At 42.3% G+C, this 22,285-nt stretch overlaps 1 protein-coding gene across 4 annotated transcripts in view; it reads right to left on the bottom strand.

The window, feature by feature from the left end:
• Positions 1 to 17,445: 17,445 nt before the first annotated feature.
• Positions 17,446 to 22,285, bottom strand: part of Sfmbt2 (Scm like with four mbt domains 2) — a 179,664-nt gene continuing 174,824 nt past the window's right edge. For all 4 annotated transcript variants that reach the window (XM_038333304.2, XM_038333306.2, XM_038333307.2 and 1 more), the window contains one exon: positions 17,446 to 22,278. In XM_038333304.2, coding sequence (XP_038189232.1) covers positions 22,138 to 22,278 — 141 coding nt within the window. In that variant the 3' untranslated portion in view covers positions 17,446 to 22,137. The remainder of the gene's footprint in view (positions 22,279 to 22,285) is intronic.

Genomic DNA, 22,285 nt, shown 5'->3' with positions numbered 1-22,285 from the left:
GGGAGTCCCAAGAAATAAGGCAAGCCAGATACATACAGGCACCTATAGATGTGTATTCATGTGTGTGCAGAGGTCAGTGGTGAATATCTTCTTCAATATTGACTGCTAGTCAGTGAGCTCCAGGATCCATATGTCTGCCTTTCTAACCCTTCCAATGCAGGGATTACATACACGTGATTGCACCTAGCTTTTTGTGTGGGTGCTGGGGATCAAACTCACATCCTCGTGCTTAGTTGGCTTGTCTTTTCTCCCATTGAGCTCCCAAAGTGTTGTTGTTTTTTAATGGAAAATGTGGGTCACAAGAAGAGTGCATTGGCCAAATTGGCCATAGAATGAACACCAACTGAGTTAGGCTGATGTCTTTACAGGACCTTGGAGACAGAATAATACTGGCATCTTCGAGTTTGCCGCTAGCTGTACAATCATGTGTCCTCTACCCCTTTTCTTCTGGTGAATGATGCTTGATGACTAGCTCTAGCTCAAAATTTAAAGGCAATAATTAAGCCCTAGAAACTTCTGGTGGCGAGGCTGTTCTGTAACGCTGTTAGTGCTCTGTAAATCACCATCCTCTGCCCCTGGGGGCTCCTTCCCAGAAGCTGTCAGAGGCAACTCCTTGTTTATGAGAAACCTCTCAGTGCTTTGTACTCCTGGAGATAAAATTAAGTCAAAGAGCATTCTGTAAAAATGGCAGGGTAATTAAATGAGCTGTGTAGTGTCCCCGCCATTTAAATTGCATCAAAGACTCTGAATGGAGGGAAGGAGGATGTTGAGAGCTGTTTTCTTGCTGAGTGATTCCCGGGAACTGTAGGAACTGGTTGGCTAATTAGGTCATGAGCAACTAGAGACCCTGCCATCTCTTCTGGGTATACTCAAAAATTACGCAGGGAGTCAGTGATTCTCAGACTGGGCTCAAATCCATGGAATACCAATGGGATAATACAAAACTCTGATGTTTGGTTAGAGATGAAATGTCTGTTACTTTTCCTGTTGCTATGACAAAATATTCCAGCAATAATATAAAAAGAGGAAGGTTTATTTCAGCTTACAATTGCAGGGAATACTGGGGAAGGCATGGAAACTTAGGCTTGAGGTAGTTGGTTCTACTACATCTGTGGTCAGAGAGGAGGGGGGAAGGGAAGGAGGGGGGAAGGGAGGGAGGGGAAAAGGGAGGGAGGGAAGGAGGGAGAGAGGGAGGGAGGGAGGGAGGGAGGGAGGGAGGGACAGAGGAAAAGAGGTAAAGAAGAAAGGAATGGAGGTAAAAGGGAGGAAGGGAGGGAGAGAAAAAGAGAGGGAGGAAGGGAGGGAAGGAGGGGGGAAGGGAGGGAGGGGGGAAGGGAGGGAGGGAGGAAGGGAGGGAGGGGGAAGGGATGGAGGGAGGTGAGAAGGGAGGGAGGGAGGAAGGGATGGAGGGAGGGGGGAAGGCTAATGCTCCCATCACTTTTTCCTTGTATTCAATCCTGGATGCCAGCCCATGGGACAGTGACACCCACAGGTAAGGTGAGTCTTCCCATTTCAACTTATCTAGTGTGGACAGTCCCAAGAAACACACCCAGAGGCTAACCTAATCTAGACAATTCCTCTTAGTCATGATGTGAGGGTGGGGGTTTGTCTCCTAGGTGATAGATAGAAGAGAGTGAGTGTGGTCTCTGGGGACTCACAGAATAGCTGGAAAACCAGTTTAGCCAGTGAGCCTATGCTGAGCAGAAAGAATGCAATAATGAGACCTTGCAACCTTCATAGCAAGAACTGTAAGAGCTTTCTGGTCCAGAGGTCTAAGCCAGAGGTCTCAGCCCTTTTCCAAAGTCTCCAGGAAGGCCTTAAACACTTGGTAATCTCAACTCATCCTTTTATTGCCTTGAAAGTAATGTTTTTTTAAAATGAATCCGTCCTCACCTTTAGCCTCATTAACATCCCATTCCCCTTAGACCTCCAAATGGGCATTTCATCAGCCCTGCTGCATGCTCACATCCATGTACCACCCTCCACTGATTTTGCTGTTGAAGTTCACCAGATGAACTTGTCCCTAGTTCTCAATCACCTGCAGTCTGCCTTCCTCCACATATGTATTGACAAGCCCTGACATATTAATCTTCAACCTTCTTGCAGTCACCCACTTGGGCCTCCCCCTCAGCCCAGAGGTGGCCTAGTTCTTGTCATCCAACTTCGTTATTCTATTTATGCATTGATACGTTGGTATTAAACATCTTTCATAACACTACGATACATGCCGGAGTATCACATGATGGTATTTACTGAATTAAAAATTAAAAGTACATACAAGATAAATAATAAATGAATTGTATTCTTTCTTTTTAAATTATTTTCTTATATAATACATCCTCATCAGTTTCCCCTCCCTCTGGTCCTCCCTGTGTCGTCTCCCCCACCCCGGACAACCACCACCTCACCTCTTCCCCAAATCCACTCCTCCTCTCTTTCCTTTCAGAAAAAGCAGGCTTCCCAGGTATTTCAGTTGAAGACAGCATAACAAGTCACAATAAGACTAGGCACAAATCCTATATCAGGACTGGGCAAGGAAACCTAGTAAGACAGAAAGGGTCTGAGTAGATAAAAGAGTCAGAGACACCCCCAGTTCCACTGTTAGAAGTCCCACAAAAACACCAAATACACAACCATAAGATATATGCAGAGGACCTAGCCCCGACTCTGGCAGGCTCTGTGACTGTTGTTTCAGTCTCTGTGAGCCCTTACAAGCTCTGCTCAGTTGATTCTGTGGGCTGTGTTCTCATGATGTCCTCAACCTCTCTGGCTTCTATGATTCTTCCTCCCCTCTTCCACAGGGTCTCCAGAGCTCCAAAAAAAGGACACGATGGAGATCTTCAATTTGGGCACCTAATGTTTGACTGTGGGTCTCTGCTTCTGTTCCCATCAGCTACTGGATGAAGCCTCTCTGATTATGACTGGGACAGGCACGATGTATAAGCATAGCAGAATATCATCAGGAATAACTTTACTGATTTTTTTCTAACCTAGGTCTATAGCCATACCATCCTGAACACAGCCAAAGTCATCTGAATTGTATTCTTCTTGATGTTTCAAAAATAGATGTTTTATTTACCATGATTCATTCTATTTGCCAAAAACATACAAGACTTCCCTTCCTGTTAAGTTTCAATCATTTTCACATACCTTTCCTCCATTGATGATAGGTTACTGATTTTATGCATTTTAATTCTTGTAAAGATTTAATCAAGTGTAGAGACATGTATGGGATATTCTGACAGGATATGTCTAGTTTTGCCAAGTTTCTGTAAAAGGCCATCCTTCTGTTCTTGATTAGTCTTGTCTCAATGGCCAGCTCTTCATTTCTCATAAGCAAAGGAAATCTCCATGGTAAGGTTGCTATAGGTTCCTTGATCTCAGAACATTTGTGAGTGTTGCCCATTCTCTTATTTCTCTCTAGGACAGTAGCCCTCCCTCGACCTTCTCAAGGCTGCAGCCTCTTAATACAGTTCCTCATGCTATGGTACCCCCCAACAATCAAATTATTTTCATTGATACTTCATAACTGTAATTTTCCTACTGTTTATGAATCAGAAAGTAAGTATCTGATATGAGACCCTTGTGAAAGGATCACTCGCCCCAAACAGGGTCAAGATCTACAGGTGGAGAACCACTGGTCTAGGACTTTCAGAAGAAATGTCCTAAGTCTATTGGCCCTGCTTGGCATTTCAGACCTGCATAAACACTCAAGACTTATGAACACTTAGACTGCCATGGTCTTTTGAATGTTGACTCTGGTTCAGTATTTCAGTCTCAGCATCTTGCCTGACTCCACATTCTAGAAGCTTCCATTGGGTTGACACGCTACCCCTGGGAATAGTATGGGATTCATTTCCATTAGAAGGTGTATGGCTAAAAACCATTAAGTTTCTATCTCCTTTGGGAAGGAATTATGTCCTTCCACATTGTACAGGAAACAGAAATGTAGTTGGTAGTGGGAGGACAAAAAAAAAGCAAGAAGGAAGGTGGTCTGCTCACCCCAAGCAGCCTGGTAAAGCTAGGACAGGAACACTCACAATGAGGAATACAACTGCAATTTCTTCGTGGGGGAAAAAGCGATTTTAACACTTGCAACATCCAGACCTCGTCTGATGGAGCTTTGGCTAGACTTGCCAGGTACAGATTGCTGGGATCTTCCCTTTTGTATCCATTTGGTACAAGAGAAACTGGTGAAGGGTGGGACTGACAAGAAATGAAAAGGCAGACAAGATGGGATGGTGGGCAAGCCTTGGGAATAATCAGGGGTTAGCTGAGGTTATCATCTCAGAGTGAATGCTGTCTTGAAAATGAGAATGTGACTCACAAAAGCTGAGATTACTTGTTACATATTTTAGAACACTGAGCTTGGGGTTTTGTGGGCAGAGACTGCCAAACAGCAATAGTAAAGTCTTGTTGAATAAAATAATGGGTGATGAATGGGATGGAGATACAGCTTGGTTTGCAGAATACTTGCCCAGCATGCACAACACCCTGGGTTTGATTCCCAGGACTACATAAAAATAGGCATGGTGGCACATGCTTGTAATCCGAGGAGAAGGCAGAAGGAGGGCCAGAAGTTAAAAGTAATCCTTAGCTATGTAGTGAGTTCAAGGTCAGCCTACGTTACATGAGACTTTGTCTCAGAGAAAGTGGGGAGAGGGCATGGAAACATGGATGAATGAGTTAGTACCATTATCATCAGCATTGTATTTCTATATCACCATCCACAGATACACACTATGAGAAATAGTCTTATTAAGATACCATCGAGATTGTAAAAATATTCTTGGCAGAGCTAAATTTCCCATTTCTTTAGAACCTGGATTACCATGCACACCAACGGACTCAAAACAGATTAGAGAGGTGCTCTGTCACAAGTAAAAGCATTACGGTAAAAAAAATAATAAATAGACTCTTCAACAAGGTTCACACAGACATTTAAAAAGATTTATGCCATTGGTTGCCAGAGCGCTTTAATACTTCCCGGTGACATTTTATGTAAAAGCTGAACTTTAAGAGAATTTTTATAATTTATTCTAAACTTAATTCTGTGCCTTTATTATTAACTAAGGAAATACACAACCGTGATAAAACAGCAAGCTAATAGTAGCTGCCCAGGGATTACAAGAACTCTATTGTATTATGCAGTGTTCTTTTGCATATTTCATTTACTCGGGAGGAAGATATTATAATTTGTAATTTCCATATAGCCAAGTTATTGTGTGCTCTCTAGTGATTACTCTCTGTATTTGTTTAGAATCTGTCAATTTCTGCACAATTTAATAAGAAATTTTGGCTTCTCACACAGCCGCCAAATCTCAGATGGCTGCATTTCAAATGAAAATAGAAAAGACCATCGTTTTTCCTCAAGAATATAAGCCCAGTGCTACCATCCATTCACTCAGCCTCTCTCTGTTTCCCTTCCTCACCTTGAAGTTCAACTATTTGATTTCATCCTGTCACAACACAATTTTCCGGAGTATAATCTTCAATACTGCTTTAATGCTGAAATGGTAAGTGTGAAGACTCAGGTATGATCAGCTTCCTGAATGCTGTAAATTACATTTGCGAATTTATGTGGTGATTAAATAAGGCAACTTGCAAAGACTCAATGAGATTTCCAGGACGTTTAACATGCCAGCTGTATAAAACAGTTTTCAAAAATTATTAAGCTGAAGAAATTCTATTTGGACATTGTTTGCACTTGACAGTGTTCGCCGCCGCCGCCCCGCCCCCAGCACCAGCAGCAGTGAGGTTCTCATAACATACTACAGCTTTCGTATCAGACCATGGATTCTGCTTTGCCTCATCAAACGGCTCCTCAAACAGGGTTTGCAATTAGCTCCCATACCGTGTCTGTCACTCACGAAAGTCTGTCTGATTCCACCCAGTCAGCAAGTATTCACTGAGTGCCTCTTTGTGCCTGGGCTATAAATATTCTTTTCTGAGATAATCTCAGCTCCTGGCTTATTGATTCGTGGAAGGGTTTGTTTTCAGCCTCTCTCTTTAGTCCAATCCAGACAACACAGATTCAAGAGTTGATAGGCCTGCTTTATATTTTACTTTTCTTACCAATTGGAGTTGTTACTGAGTAATTTGCATATGATAAAACTGTACCAAGGAACTAGCATGTGTAGTTGATCATAATGACTATAATAGAAATTTAGAAATTTCAGAATGATCTCTGTATTAACAGCATGGGCTTTATGGAATAGTGGCAACGTATCAGAGAGGCAGCTACAATGAACTTTGGAGCCGGATACAATCCTCTGGTCTGCCAGCTATTACATGATATTACAGCTGTTTATTTAACCTCTCTGTGGCACGGTTTACCCATCTGCAAGTGGAAATAATAGAGAATGCCTCGAAAGACTGCTGGAGAATTCAATGAGATAATACTTGTCTTAAATTGGAGTGAGATAGCAAATGCAAACATCCTTAAGTCTGAGAAGGGTCATTAGGCTGAAAGCTAGATCTTGCTCTGAGCTCACATAGCCCTCCAAAGCTCCTGTTTCTGAAGCGCTCTCCCTCTAGATTGGAAGTTTTACTGTTTCCTGCTCACATAAAGGTGCCAACCTCCAGAACGTTAAGTACCGTAGAGCATTTCCAGTGGGGGCCTGTAACATGAAGGAAGCCAGGCCTGCTTGTTTGATGGTTTCTGTCCTGCCTGGTACCCCACAGCCGGCAAGCCCCAAAGAAATAACACAGAGATCTCTATAAGTTACAAAGCTGATTGGCCCATTAGCTCTAGACTCTCACTGGCTAACTCTCACATCTTTATTAACCCATTTTTTTGATCTATGTTAGCCATGTGGCTCAGTACCTTTTTTCAGTGGTTGCAGATCACATCCTGCTGCTTCAGTGGTCTGGGCAGGAGTGGGAGGAATCAACTTCCTCCTTCCCAGAGTTCTCCTGTTCTCATTACGTCTTTTCTACTTCCTGTCTGGTTTTCCCACCTTTACCTCCTGCCTGGCCAATCAGCGTTTATTTAAAACATGATTGACAGATTGCAGGCACTTCTCCTGCACCAGGGGCCTTGCTTGCTCCTTAAACACTGACCAGAACACAGATGGCCCACTTTTACAAATACCAACATTTCTTGGTGGAGGTGTTGAGGCCTATCGTTAAAACAAAAAGAGAGTTGGAGAGATGGCTCAGCAGTTAAGAGCACTGGCTGCTTCTCCAGAGGGCCTGAATTCAATTCCCAGCACCTACAAGGTAGCTAGCTCATCACCTGCTGTACCTCCAGTCTCAGGAGATAGATTTGACCTTTTCTGGCCTCTGGACACCAGGCACGTACTTGATGTGCAAACATACATACAAGCAAGGCACCCAGACACATGGCAGTGAATAAACACTTTTTTTTTAAAGGAAAGGTGTTCTATGAGATAAATTTTCCTTGAAATTTTAAAGCCTGTTTTGGCTTCGTGTTTTTTGTGTGACTGGTGGGCCAAGAGTATTCTCATCTAAATCAGCTGTCCTGCTTCTATGTCTGCTGCCCTCTCCCTTCTGTTCTGTCCTTCAGCTTGGAAGCTTGTTTGCTATTGCTTTTTGTTTGTCTTCATTTTTGAGTGGGGAAGGAATAAAACCTGTGGCCTTGTCCCTGCTTTTTAAAAATAGCGCCTTGCTTTTGGCTTCAGGTTGCCATGGTACAACATCAGTGTCTAAGTATTCTGGTTACAGATATAGGCACATAATACATTTTATGGGGTTGTGGTCATGACAGGCAGATGTAAGTCAGACCAAGAATCTGGCCTGTGACCGCTGTTCTGTGAGAGCAGATTCACATGGCATCTACCTATCTTTGCATCAACCCCTGCTGGAAAGTGATCTGTTGCTAGATGAATAATCTATTTTCTTATGCGATGGTTCTTTTTAAGAGCCCTCATAGACACGAGTGACATATTTTTAGACTAGAAATAGGTTGTGCTAGCTTTAGTTTATGTCTTCCAGTATAGTTTAACGAGTCAGAAAATAAAGCAAAAATACATCTATACTAAAAATATCTGGACTTGAGTTCTAATCCTGCTTCTCTTCCACTTTATCTTTCTGATCACAGTCCACTGAGACTGCTCAATCTCCTTTCACCTCACTCAAGAGTGGGGAACCAGTGACTGTCTCTAATGACAGTTTTGAAGATTCAAGATGTTAATGTGTAAAAAGAGCTCAATTCAGGCATTTGACAGATACTGTCTGAGTACTAGCCTTGTACTGGATGCTAAGTCTTCTGGGAAGAGAATGGGGGAAAAAAAGAAATGAAAGGAGAGGGGAGTGGGAAGGAGGGAGGGAGAAGGGAAGGAAGGAAAGATGAAGGATGGAAGGAAGGAAAGGAAAAGGACTAACTATACATGAGGAAATTCTACTCTCTGAGGGGGAGCAGAAGTAAATCACATAAACAAGTATAATTTGTAATTATGTAAGTTTTGAGTTCTAGGAAGACGAAAGAAACCAGAGCAAAGGGGGAGGAAATGAAGTCTTTGGAAGAGAGCTGAAGTTTAGACAAGGCAGATCCTTGGAATGAAGCCTTGATGCCGAGCACAGGAAAATATTTGGTGAAATTTAGGCACCTTTTTTTTTTTTTTAGCAGGCATTTATCCTCTGGTAGAGCATCTTCTCTCAGTTAACCCCTCCTGGAAATGCCCTCATGATGCGCCCAGAGGGTGTCTTCTTAGCTGATTCCAGATCCGATCAATATGAACCATTATTAGGTCAAGAGTTAAAAAGACATCTCATCCAGATGAACAGAATCCTAAGATTTCTAAGACAAAACAGTTTGATCTTGAAGTAAAATAAGGTAGAAAAGATGAGCTTTTAGACATTGATTCGTTTAGTGACATAGGTAAAGCACTGCTTGCACTGCCTATTTGCCAAGCACGGCTTCGCTTGCTACCTGAAACACAATGAGCTGGACGAGTAACTGAAACAAGGGACTGTTGACTTTAACAACCTGCTCACTGCCCAGAGAGCTTCTGTAAAATCTTGCTTGCTTGCCCTTGTGGTTTTAGAGTAGAAACTGAGAATACAAACTGGACCTGGAACAGAAGCCTTTCGGGAGCTGTCCTGGCTTCCATCCACTGTTAGCATCTCCTCTCCTCCACTCTCATGGCCGCTGCTTATTCCAACAGGCTGTCCGTTTGCTCTGCAATGTTTGCTTCATGTTCCTCCACACTTCTCAAGCTTTAAACAGTGCTGCTCTCAATGTTATTCAGTTAACTGTTTATTAAACACACAGTTGCTGGGGATGAAACCAAGCTGTGTGACCTTGGAGAGAAAGCCACCCAGAGTGTTGGGCCTCATTGTGGCTATAAAACAGTAGTGAGAACTCATAACTGAATGCAGCTTGGCATTCTGTGACATAGGACTATGAGTTCAAACAGATTTGATGGCACCTAGCTTATCAAATGGATGACTGGTTCTCATAGGGCTTTTGTATTGTATGAGAGTCACTGTAAATAGGTAGATGGAAAGAAAGGCCACACAATGGGTGGGTCAGACTTAATGAGATGAATGACTCCAGAATAGATGTACCTAATAGTACCTAAATAGCCTCCTACCTGCCATAGCATAAGAACGGGAGGATAGATGGAGGTTAAAGACTGACTGGTTCCTTTCGTAGCTTCCAAAATACAACTGGGGCTGAAGATAGTTTAATTGGTAAATGCTTGAAAAGCAAACAAGAGAATGTGAATTTGATTCTCAGAGCCCACATAAAAACAAGATGTGATGGTGAACACTTGTAATTCCATGCTGAGGAGGAGACGGGTTCTTGGCCACCAACCTAGCCTACTGGCTCAGTTCCAGGCCAGTGAGATCCTATCTAAAAATTCAAGGTGGGTAGTTCCTGAGAAACAACATCTGGAATTGGCCTCTTGCCTCTATTTGCATATGTGAGTGTTCACACAGGTTTACACACACAGCAATTATTATTGCTTATTATTAACAAAAATTTAAAATACAAATACATTTTATATCTATACCAACTATAAATGATGATCATAATGTTTTAATTCAAGAATAAGTGTGACAATATTTTATGTTATGTTTGTAGACTTTTGAGTACAAATATCAGTATGTAATGTATATGCATATAAACATTTGTTTCTCACACAAAAGGATGATATTTGTAATACAACTATATAATACTCTACCATTTTTTTATCCACAGCGATATCTCACTAATGTAGCTAACTTTAATAAAGAAAAGTTGATCCTTGTTAATAGTTGCAGAGTTTCACCTGAGATTTATATTGTTATTTATTTAAACATTTTTTCTATTTTCAACAATGCTTCAGTTATCATCCATTTTCATGTCCTCTATAACATGTGCTTGATTTTAGCAACACCTGCTTCTTTCGGCTCAATGTCTGTAGGTACAGCAATACTATTTGAAGTGTCAAAATTGGATGCCACTGTGAAATATTTTTACTCCTTTAAGTCTTTTAAATTTTCTTGCTAAGCTTTAAGTAAAAATGATGAAATTTAACACTACCAGACATTAGTTTAACAGTCTCATTATTGCATGCATGTGTGTGTATACATGTGTTTGTGTGAGAGTCAGCTTCTTTGGTGTTGTTGGCTGCTTCATGCTCCAGAATGACTCCCAACTTCACTGTGCTTACCGACATGAGCTATCATGCCTAGGTTAATGTGGGTTCTGGGGATTCAAACTCAGGTCCTCACACTTGCAAGGCAAGCACTTTGCATGCTGAGCCATCTCTGTAGTCCACAGCCCTATTTAAGAGGTCCAGGGTCTCATCAGTGGGCCTTGTGCACTGTGATTCATTTTATACTGTTTCCCTGTCAACACTAAGGTCACATTTTAATCTTGGTCAATTGGGTAGGAGACAGAAAAAATTGTGGCTATTTAATTTGCATTTTATATCAAAATTATTTTTATATCCTGTATATTAATATATCTTCTTCTCTGAAATTCCTAATAATTCTCTTTGTGGATCTTTCTGTTCTCTGACAGTGAGTTCATGGTTTCCTTATTAAGAATGACATCTGAAGTCAAGCAAGGCCTGCAGACAAAGTACTTGGGAAGCTAGACTGGAGGATCATTTGAGCCCAAAAATCTGTGGCAGACCTGGACAATATGGATGGAGTAAGCCTTTCAAAAATGAAGGAGAGACACAAATTAATTTTACTTATTAATTTTTTGGGCTGGTTGGTTTTTTGCAGTTGCCACAAGCTAGAGTCATCTGGGAAGAGGGAACCTGAACTGAGGAACTGTCTCCATTAGATTGGCCTGTGGGCAAGTCTTGGGGGACATATTCCTAATTGCTAATAGATGCAGGAGGTCCCAGCACACTGTGGGTGGTGCCATCCCTGGGCACCTTGGTCCTGGTTGATTAGAAAGCAAGCCAGGTGAGTCTTGAAAACCAAGGCAGTAAACACTTTCCTCCATGGTTGCTTCCTCTGCTCCTTGAGTTCTTTCCCCGACTTCCCTCAATGATGGGCTGTGATCAGAAAGTGTAAGCCAAACAAACCCTCTCATCCCCAAGTCTCTTTGGTCACGGTGTGTATCACAGCTGTAGAAAGAAAACCAGAGCAGAATTGGTATGAGAGAGTGGCTTGTGGACTCCAATGGACCTCTTTAAGCAGGTTTGGGGACAGTTGTGAAAGTGTTCCGAACTTTGGGCCGGAGAGGCTGTGGAGTACTCCAAGCCTAATAGGAGCTGTTCTGTGGGAGCCTGGAAGAGACCAATAAAGAAATGCAGGCAACGGAGGCCTGGCTGTGCGTTCCAGAGGGAAGTCCCTCCAAGACCGCATCGGGGTTGCTTGTGTGATATTTTCAATGAAGAATCTCTGAACCTAAACGCGTCTGCACTTCATTGGGTCTGAAGATGCTCCTGCACAGGGACCAGCACCAAAACCAATGTAAACTCCCTCCTCCCCAATGTGCTTCTTCTCAGATATTTGAATAGAGTAACAAGAGAAGTCACTAATGCACAGGGCAACCTCCAGGAGACTGAGCCTGGCAGAGTCTCATTGTTTCAAGGGGTTTCTGATTTATAGCACCAGCACATCCAGTCATGTTTATTGTCTAAGTCAATGTCCCCATAATAGCATTTTATCGTGTCAATAACTGTATGCACATGTATGCCATGTGCACATGTGAGTGTCACCCCACTCTTGGTTTTGCTTTCACGCCAAAGGGCTCTTGACAGGTATTTTGCCATTCTATCTACCAGTTCCCTTCTCCACAGTTCTGCAATTTTTAGGAGAAACAAAGATATTCTTTCTCCTAGTGGGGTTAGCCTAGCAAACGCCATTCATCCGGCACAAAAACATACCCTACTTGGCAGAAGCAAACTACCTTATCCTATGAATAAATACTTCTTGGGTTTATTATGACACAACTTGGTATCACGATGCTTATTAAATGTTCATAAAACATCTTCATTTCAGCTCATGGGAATGAACTGCATAGGACTATTGGGGCTGAAGTGGGTGCAGCTAAGTGAACTTGGGCCGTTTACACACTAAGGTTTCGGGTTTCAAATGGGTCCAGTTGACAGGTGATACATACACCTGGATTCATCCCGTCATTGCTTTTAAAAAGGCTGGCTCAATTCATTTAAGTTGGGATTAGCTTGTTTGCGAGTTGCACAGAACAAAACAAGGTTTGTTCCCACATTCACTCCATTCACGGTGCCTCTTGCAGACCCTGGAATTTTCGAGAATGCAAAGAGGACAACATGCAAAACTTTTATTTTCAAACCATTTTTTTTTATGGAGGTTTCACTACATGGAAGAGACATTTAGAAATGTCAGCTAGCTGAGTGTTGGGAGAACTGTAACTTAAGTGGACCCCGTGCCAATATAAATGTTCATCTGGGCTGAAACAACTCACTTTTAAATAGCTGAAATATCACGAGAGTTAGTGTCATTCCCAGAACAAGCCCCAGTGCCACCTGCTTCTCGGTAACGTGAAGAGATTTTTAAGGAAGACAGCTTTACATGTTTAAGCTTGGATATATCTCCGCTATCAAAGCACACAGACCAACAGATGAAATCGCTGGGACATAGTTGAGTTAAAAAAGAAAAAAGAAAAGAAAAAGAAAGAAAAGTTTGTGCCGGCCAGAAATTGTATGAAGGACAAAATGGCGGGGTCGGGAGTGGGGCTGGGCAGCACCCATGGAGCCCAGACAGAAGCACTCCCTTTGGCTGGAAACCACAGAACAGTCTTGATGCAAGTACTTTGCAAAATGGTTTCATTTTCAAAGTCTGCCACAATCACAGTGTGCTGGGCTCTGGAGTCCTAAAGCGAGGCCTGGCTCTGTGACGGGGAGCTGGGGAGAGGAGCCCGTTATCAGAGCTTTACCCTGAGGGTTAAGGTAAGGTCTCTCCAACTGTAAAGATCTGGCTTTCAGACAGAACCACCATCTTCCGGTAATTCACCAAGTGGCAAACACAAAGGGATAGAGCAGAGGCGATCCATGCAGCACTCAGACCTTCTAGGAAAGGCGGAGTGGTCCTTTGGCCACATCTATGTAATGAGGGGTAAGTGACAGTGAGGATGTGGATACCAAAGCCATGGGTACTGTTCAAGAAGGAAACCCCGGGGCTGGGGAGATGGCTCAGTGGTTAGAGCACTGGCTGCTCTTCCAGAGGACCTGGGTTCAATTCCCAGCAACCACATGGCACCTCACAACTGTCTATAATTCTAGTTCCAGGAGACCCAACACTCATGGCAAAGCACCAATGTACATAAAATATAAATAAATAAATGTGTTTTTAAAAAAAGAAGGAAACCCCATCAACATTATGGTGGCAAGGCTGGAAGACTCTGTGGAACAAGACTGCAGGGCTGTGCAGCATTCCCCATTACCAGAGGTTACCCTGGGTTTCACTGCAGGACTGTGCATTGGGCACTCCCCATTACCAGAGGTTACCCTCTGGTTTTACTTTGAGCTCTTGCCACTGGTTTATGAGCTGTCCCTGCTCTAGTTTTGTCTTCATGTGATACTTTTTTAAATGTGTTTACTCTTTTATAATATCATACACATATGGATAAATGTACTTTTACCATATTCTCTCCATTATGCTCTCAGTCCCTTACCCCTCCCACCAAACCCCTTCTTTCCCAACAAGTCCCTCTCCCATTTTCACGTCTTCAAAAGTCTGTGTGACCTACTGAATTTAATTAGAGTTGCCTACATAAGCAGGGTCGGGGGAGACTACTTCATCAAAGACAACTTACCAGCGCCTACACCACTGAGGAGGGTGACTGCCCCTTCCCAGGGGCCATTAATTCTGTCCTGCCAGAGACACTGCTACTTGTGTACAGAAAAATAATCACAGACAATTTTCATGGCAACATCATCTATGAACCTGCACAAAACTGAGAAAGGTGTATCAGTGAGATAGATGCACAAGTCATGGTACATGTTCTGTACAATTTGTGCAATAGTGGAACCAAATCAATGTGTTAAAATCATATATGAATGACATATATGCAATTCTGAACAAAAGGAGGAAATCTCAGCATAGTACATAAGTAACCCAATGAAGTGACACCAACCAGTACTTTGAAGACCAACAGAAGTAGGATTCATTATAAGGTTTACACTGAAATACAGTGATGTGAAAAAGGTGTTTAAGAATTTCTAACACCCAAATCAGAATAGTGAAATACAGGGAAGAGAGACAGAATGAGGGAGATATGGGGAGTTTGACTATGAGATAAAAATATACAAATGTGAAGCGAACACAGCAAAATGTCAATGTCATTAGAGGCCAGGTACAACACCTAGACAATTGACATATCATGTTGGATTATTCATAGACTTCCTTAAGCATTTAAAATAGAAGTGCTATCCAGTGTCACCCAAATGACCCTAGCTAAAGTAAATGGGTCACAAAATAAACTTCAAACGGAAACTAAAACTCACAAATCTAGGAAAGGGGGTGTTAGGGAGGAGAGAGTTTGGCAGGGATGGGAAGGAGAGGAGACAGTGGGAGGATGGAGTCATTAGTCATTGGACATTCCCATGAGAGTGAAACTAATTGACAAAAATAAAGTACATTAAAAACAATAGCGCTAATATTTAAGAATATTAATGCCACCTCGTGGAGGATGATTGCAGAATACCGGTGAAAATCTTTCGAATGGTACACGTGGCTTAATTTCAATATTATGTTCTAAATATAAATGCAAACATGATGAAATTATAATTGAACATAATGAGATAATGAGCAATTTAATAACACCTTTGCCTTCCAAATGTTCTATAATATAAACATAGTGCTTTAATAATCAGAAAGAGCACTTTAAAATTTCTCACCTTCAACCCTAGTCTTAATTTCAAAAGGACTTGTATTCTGAGTGTCCCAATTACAGAATGCTGGTGAGTTCCCAGGTCGGTTGCTTTATGGCCAGAATATTTTTTTTATTGTTTTCATATTGCATGACTATGATAATAGCTGCTTTTAAATGCCTACATTTTGTTTGAATTTCCTGGAAAAGAGACCCCAAAGAAAAGTTTCTAAGCTGAGGGGAGGAAGCAATTTCAAGCTGCAAAGTTAGTCACAGAAGGTTGGGAACTGAATGAAAATGGCATTGTAAATTTGGGCATGAGTCTAACAGAAAGTGGGAGTTTGTGCATTGTTTCTGGACAAACTGGACAGAGCAGCCATACTGGGGATGACTGTCCTTGATGAGGGATTTGTTCATACAACCTTTATGTCATTATTGAAAGTTATGATGTTATTCCTTAAACATTTCCAAGTTCTGTCACCTGAAACACCCCCTTACGCCATATAGAACTGAAGCTTTGATCTGTCAGGCACGAGGGCTCCAAATGCCAGTGTGGTTTGTCGTTGTTACTGTGGAACTGACAATGACCTTGTGCGAGGCTAGGAGACTTGAGAGTGTTGGGAGATGAAGTAATAGCAGTATCTGTTTCTCCCTAAAAACATAAGCTTGTGCTGAGTAAACATGAAGAAATTCATGAGTAACACATACTATGACCAATCTCTGTATTTGGAATATAGCAGAATGCTGATATTCAATTCACATCTGCTGAGAAGTACAAGGTTTCAAGATATTCACCAATCACCATGTAAGGGAAGACAATGAATATTAGGAATCAACTTTCAGGATAGTAATTAAAACTCATCATTTGGGTATGATGGCACATGCCTGTGATCCTGGCTCTCCATGGGTGGAGGTAAGAGGGTCAGAAGTTCAAGGCTATCCTTGGCTACATTAAGTTTGAAGCCAGCCACGTTGTGCCTTAGATATGAGCACAATGTAGAAACCACAACTTGTCTTTGGAGGGGAGTTTTTGGAACAATCCACTGGACTTCTAAAATCTTTAGCTATGTAATGTGTCTCTAAATACTGATGGGGGCCACCTACTGTCTCCGACTTGATGCAGTTTGCTGATATGCTTATAAACCAGTTCCAGGCGGCAGGATGCCATCACATTGTGGCAAATCCAGATGCCAAAACAATCAACGTCTCTCTGAACTGGATTGTTAAAAGGAGGCTGGAGTTGCTCCAGTCCTAACTACATGGCATCTCTACTATACCAACTATTCCTGGCTTCTGACTTCAGCATCAATACCGCCAAGACATTAATTGTCACTTACTTGTGACAAGTCATAAGATGTATCTATCGATATGGTTAATTGAGGCTCCTATAGAAATAAAGCCATCTTTCTCCCAAAGAAAGATGTCATAAAAGACAGTTGAAATTGGGAAGGCCAGGAACGCTATGAAAATAAACAGCACAACTTTCATGTGTCTGTGTGTGCATGTTCATGTGTATCTGCCCATGTATCTACTTGTGTGAAGGTCAGGTAATAATCTTTGGAATCATGGCCAGGACATCTGCCTTCTATGAAGCAGGGTTTCTCACTGAATTGAAGCTCACCAGTCAGGCTAGAGTCATTGGTCCGTGAGCCCTGGGAGCCACATGTCCCCACCTCCACAGAGTTGGAATGACAAGTGCACACCATGACTCCAGGTATGTTCATCTGGGTTCTAAATATGTAACTTGGGTCATCACGATTACAAGATATTCACTTTACCAGTTGAGTCCTTTCCCCGGATCTCGGTAGGTGGTCCTGGGTCGTATAAGGGAGCTAGCTAAGCATGAGCCTACGACAGAGAACCAATTTCTGCTTGAAGTTTTATTCATTCCTGCCCAGATTTCCCTTATATGATGAACTGTGACCTGGGAGTGTAAGCCAAAGAAGTCATTTCTTTAAGTTGCTTTTGGTTAGTGTTTTATCAAAGCAATAAGAATGAAACTAGACTAAATAGACGTTGCTTGAGTAAGAAACCGTAACAATGAGGTGAACTGGCCATCTATGGTTCTAACCAATGTAATGGTAGATGCTATGAAACAAAGACTTCAGAAGAAAATAACCCTAAAACAAGCCCCAAACATATATTTAATAACCTTTGAGACATGAGCACAAAGACCACTATAGAATTTATTTTTACTTTATTAACAATGTGGCTTACCATGTTTTCAAGTAAAAAGGGTTTTTTCATTTAGAATAAAAATTAAAATATAACTCTGATATATATTTTCATTTATGTACATGGAAACATATATACAGAATACAATCTTACAACAAACTGAGAGAGCATGCCCTTTGTCCTTTAAATTTCAAAAGTAAAGACACTGTTTTTTTTCTCTTTTATGCACCAAAACATACCAAGATATAAATCAAATTTCAGCACAAACTTTTCCAAGTGGAACATGAATGATAAAGGGCTCCCGCCACTAGTGACTGCTTACACAGGTCGTGTTAGCTTGCATTCTGAAGGACAGATATGATGTTTACCTTTTTATTATTCAAAAACAAAAAAACCCTTCCCAGCAGTTTTCATCATAATGTACTTATTAGCAAAAGATTGTTCTAGACTTTTCCTTCTTCAGCATTCGTTCCTCTTTGTCCTTACCAAAGCATTGCTCTGCCTTGGCTCTGTGACGTGACCCACATCCTCACTGGTGCTGAGTCCTCGCCATCAAAAGGGAACGGAACGAGGAAGTCTATAGCTCAGAAAACTGAGTCATTATTATCATTTAAACCACAAAGGCTTTAAAAAGCTAAAAAACCCAAGGAGACCAGGCAGGACAGCAATTACGATTTTCCAGTCAATTAAATGGGTCACAAATATGATAATTTTGTTTTGTAATAGCATGTTTTGGATACCTCTAAGCCACCCTAGTTTTAAAAGCTATGAGAATTAAGCAACTTAAAAAGTTAACCCAGTTAAAGAGAGTAATTTTCAGAGAATTTGCGAACAGAAAGGAATCATGAGCAAGCAAGAGAGTCACTAGATTGTACGGTTGTCATTTCAGCTTCTCTTGCTATTTAGTTATTGCACCAAAGAGACACAAGCAGTAGATGTCCCCAGAGACTTTTTCCATAAACACTACAGATATCTTAATTTACATTTTCTCCTTCCAAATAATTGCACACTCAATCACAGCTCTCCAAAGACAGAAGAGAGAGGAACCAGAACCTATATTCACTATCCTAACCCAAAAGCAGCAATGTCGAACCACAATGAAGATCCTACTACTGTTCTGTTCTATTTCTATATACAGAAATAAATATAAATGGGTGTTGTACAAAATAAGTATGAAACCCCCGAGTGCTTCCAAAACTAAGCAACAACTTTTAGGAAGGGGTATTGGTGTAGGATAGAAGACAAGCCCAGTATTTGTCTCAGAGAGCACTCAAAACTCTGAGATAGATTAGGAGAGACCTATCTTCAAAAGTCTGATCAAAAGGAACTGTGTAAAGATGGCAGCAAAGGTCAGACATGGCAGTGTTAGAGCGTGGATCACTTTAATTTATTGAGGACCAAATCAAAGCAAACACAGAAAATGATTTTTTGAATATGATCAAATAAGGTCTAGGGACTCAAATAGCTATAGAGCTCAAACACTGTCTGTGAGTCAGACTCTGATCAAAGGCATCTAATTTTAAAAGTGACAGACCCGTTCTGTGAGCTCCAGGTTAGATGCAGTGGTAAAAGACACCATTGTTGAGTAGCAAAGATACGTGGTGCCGGTACACTCTGCTTTGATCGGAGTATGCTTATTTTGTGGACAGAATATTTTTTTATAATACAGTACAAATAAACTCAGGAAGCTAAGGGCTAAAATAAACTCCCTAAACTTCAGAGTGGGAATAAATGATGGACTGTCATTATTTAAGTTGAGGTGGCATTTCCATTCCTCAACTGCATAGCACAGACTGTAGGATGCCTGCTTGGCTACAGGAGGCAATGAATGGTGTCATGTGCCCATGGTGTGGGGACATGGAGGAGAGGACTCTGGTCCCAGAAGATAATCAGAGAGAGAATAAAATGATACCATCCAGGAAGGATTGGGGGGGAGGGAATCATTTGATGGTATTTAGAGCAGAATATTTTTGGTGTACAGTCTGTAGAATATGTGTATAAGATCCATTTCTTTTTCTGCCATAGTAACGGGCATCTAGAGCAAACTGTTCCTTGGGAATCAGTCCTGTGTTTAAGACAGAAGTAGAGGAGAGGCAAGTCTAGAGAGAAACAAAACCCTCTTTACAGCCCAGTAACAAAATTGTCATCCGCATGAGGAGTAACACCATCCTGGACCAAAGCTCTGGAAGACCCTGAGACCTCTAAGAGGAAATCATCCCCTTCAGTTCTCAAATACTTCTCAAGTCTACTGGAGGGCTGGGCTGACTGAACATTGACAGTCACTATTGATGAGGGTGGCTCCTAGCTGGGCACCCTTCGGGTATGGCTCCTGTCATCTCTTCCTTGCCCAAGGTGAAGACTAAGAGCAAGGCTGAAGAATGAGGACAGGCTGGGACATCTGGTTCCACAGGAAGAAGGGTTTCTGACCAGTGACGGTCATATCCTGACTGGGTTTTCTGTAACGTTCTTCTGGTTCTTTCTGTGGGCTCAGCAGACCTCTAGAAAAATCTCCAGGTTCGGAAGTAACACCTCCTCCCCGGAGTCATTACTGGAAATGCCATGAGAAAGTGACATTTGTTCTCAAAGCACATCGTGTTCTAGCGATGCCACAGCCACATCCTTGTTTCAGATGCAACCGAAATGGCTCATCTTGAGAAGGCCACAGTGAAGGACCAAGAAGGAGTCATCACAGGAGAGATGCCACACCATCTTGAAATAGAGACCCTTTCCAACCGGTAGACTGAGCTTCTATGGCCAAAAGTATATGGCCAAGAAGGCAGGCCAACTGAGGAAGGTTCAGCACGTAGCTTAGGAGAGAGAAATTCAACAATTGTGAGCCAACCATACAGGCACCAGCATGGGGCATCCTTACAGCACCACAAAGGACACAATCAACCATAGGTTGTCTCCCAGGCATATGCATTCACCAGTGGTCTGTAGCATGACAATGGAAAACCAGCTTTAAGGAAGAGTCTCAACCACAAATAATTAGACTTCTGGTTCCATCAGCAGCCATTGCTCAATGTGGCGGATGGTGAGCATAAGCAACCACAGATCTCAAAGCCTAACGAATTACCACGCCTTAAAATATTGCCAAAAGACATGCAGCTATCAGCCTGTCACACCATGTTGTAGGACAGTTGAGACTCTAGTCAAAGAGAAAAGATCAACAGAATATGACAAACCATGGAAAACCACAGAGAAAAGCAGTAAAATCCACACAGGTGTGAAGTTAAGCTTCCCAAACGAACATCCACTCATGAACAGAGTAAAAGTTTGGTTTCCTTCCTTTTAAAAATGGGGAGGTGACCTCCATGTCATGATGTACCTCAGTCCCTTTGGGTCTGCAAACACATGTTAAACCACAAATGAGAAAACACAGTTGAAGTACTGGATAGAAAACAAAAATCAGCCAAATTTTATAACCACTGATTATTCTATAAATGACATGGTGAGATTTCATAAGCAACCTCAGAGAGTGAAATGGAGGGACTGTAAGGTTAAATTCTGTGGCCCGGTTCTTTTTCTCATTTTGGCCCACCTGGGTTCCTCTCTAGCAAGAATGAGAAGGCTGGGGGAGAGGGTATACTCAGTGCCTCACCACTAAGTGTCCTAACTTTTCCTTCATTGGGAGTTTGAATACAGAATGGTGGGGAGTTACCCAAGGACATGACGTTGGTCGTTAGCAAAGTCAGGATGGAAACCATCTGAGTTCAGGCCCCCGTATTCGCTCTGCTATATTAGGCTAGGCCTTACTGCTTCCTCGTGTTTGCTTCGTGTGTGTGGCAAGCCAGACTAGCAGGAGAGAGGTGCAGAAGGGCTTGTTTGCAGTGACCAACTTTAACATTTTTAAGTGGCTACACCTAGTTCACAAAACCTTTCCCCAACTCTCTTCCTAAGCTTGCCCTCTGAAAGCTTTTCCTTCAATACAGAATTTGATATTTCCCCAAACTGGCCTCCTCCTGATTGGTCACAGTGATCTTGGGACACTGAAGTTATGGTTCTTCAGGGGACTATGGTAAGTGCTTGCCATTGCCAATGTTCTAGGCTCTGCTTACACAGCAACTGTCTACTGTAAGCAGCCATCCTGGGGAGAAGGCACCTCCGACAGAGGATGGGGCTTAGCGTATTGTTTTACACCAGCATCTCGAAACAGAGTCCACAGTTGTGTTAAAAAAAGAAGCTGTCAATGAGGTCAAATGGGAAGCAGGTGGCTCCAGACCACAGTAGTTTGCATATGTGGGGCTATGAAAGAGCTTGAGAGTGAGGCAGGCAAAACTGCCAGTGAGCCAGGGATTCTGCTTGGAGGCACCCGGTCCATCTTGGTTTCCGAGATGGAAACCAAGTGTAAGGTTGATGGACCTCAGTGTAAGGAAACTTGGCTTACAGGAAGCTGCCTAGCTTGGAGGGGAGAAAAATGAAACTCAGAGATCAAGAAGCGAGTCAGGAGTCGGGGAAGTTCTGTCTCAGAACTTCCGCTACAGTCCCAGGAACTGCTGCTGTGGTCCTTCTGTGTGCTTCAGAAACATAGAACTATCAGACAGGCTGGTGCTTCGAGGAGGTCCTGGGCTTCTGGCTTTTTGGCGATCCTCAATGAATGCACCATTTCACCAAGCTTAGGAAATCAAGGTATCGGTCCTGGAAACCTTCACAAACATAGCATCAGCAGAATCAGGCACCACCCCGGGGAAGCCAAGCTAGTTGGCATACTGCGCATAGAAAGCCACTTTCACTCTCTCAATCTGATGACATAACTTGATAGCAGGTCCCAGCTTCAGCTCCATGCACTCCTGCACGGTTGGGAGAGTCAGCAGGAGGAGTGCCTGTCCATCGATGTCCTGCCGG

This window comes from Arvicola amphibius, chromosome 6 (genome assembly GCF_903992535.2).
Source record: "Arvicola amphibius chromosome 6, mArvAmp1.2, whole genome shotgun sequence".
Taxonomy (NCBI): domain Eukaryota; kingdom Metazoa; phylum Chordata; class Mammalia; order Rodentia; family Cricetidae; genus Arvicola; species Arvicola amphibius.
This window is presented reverse-complemented; position numbering and strand designations above follow the sequence as displayed.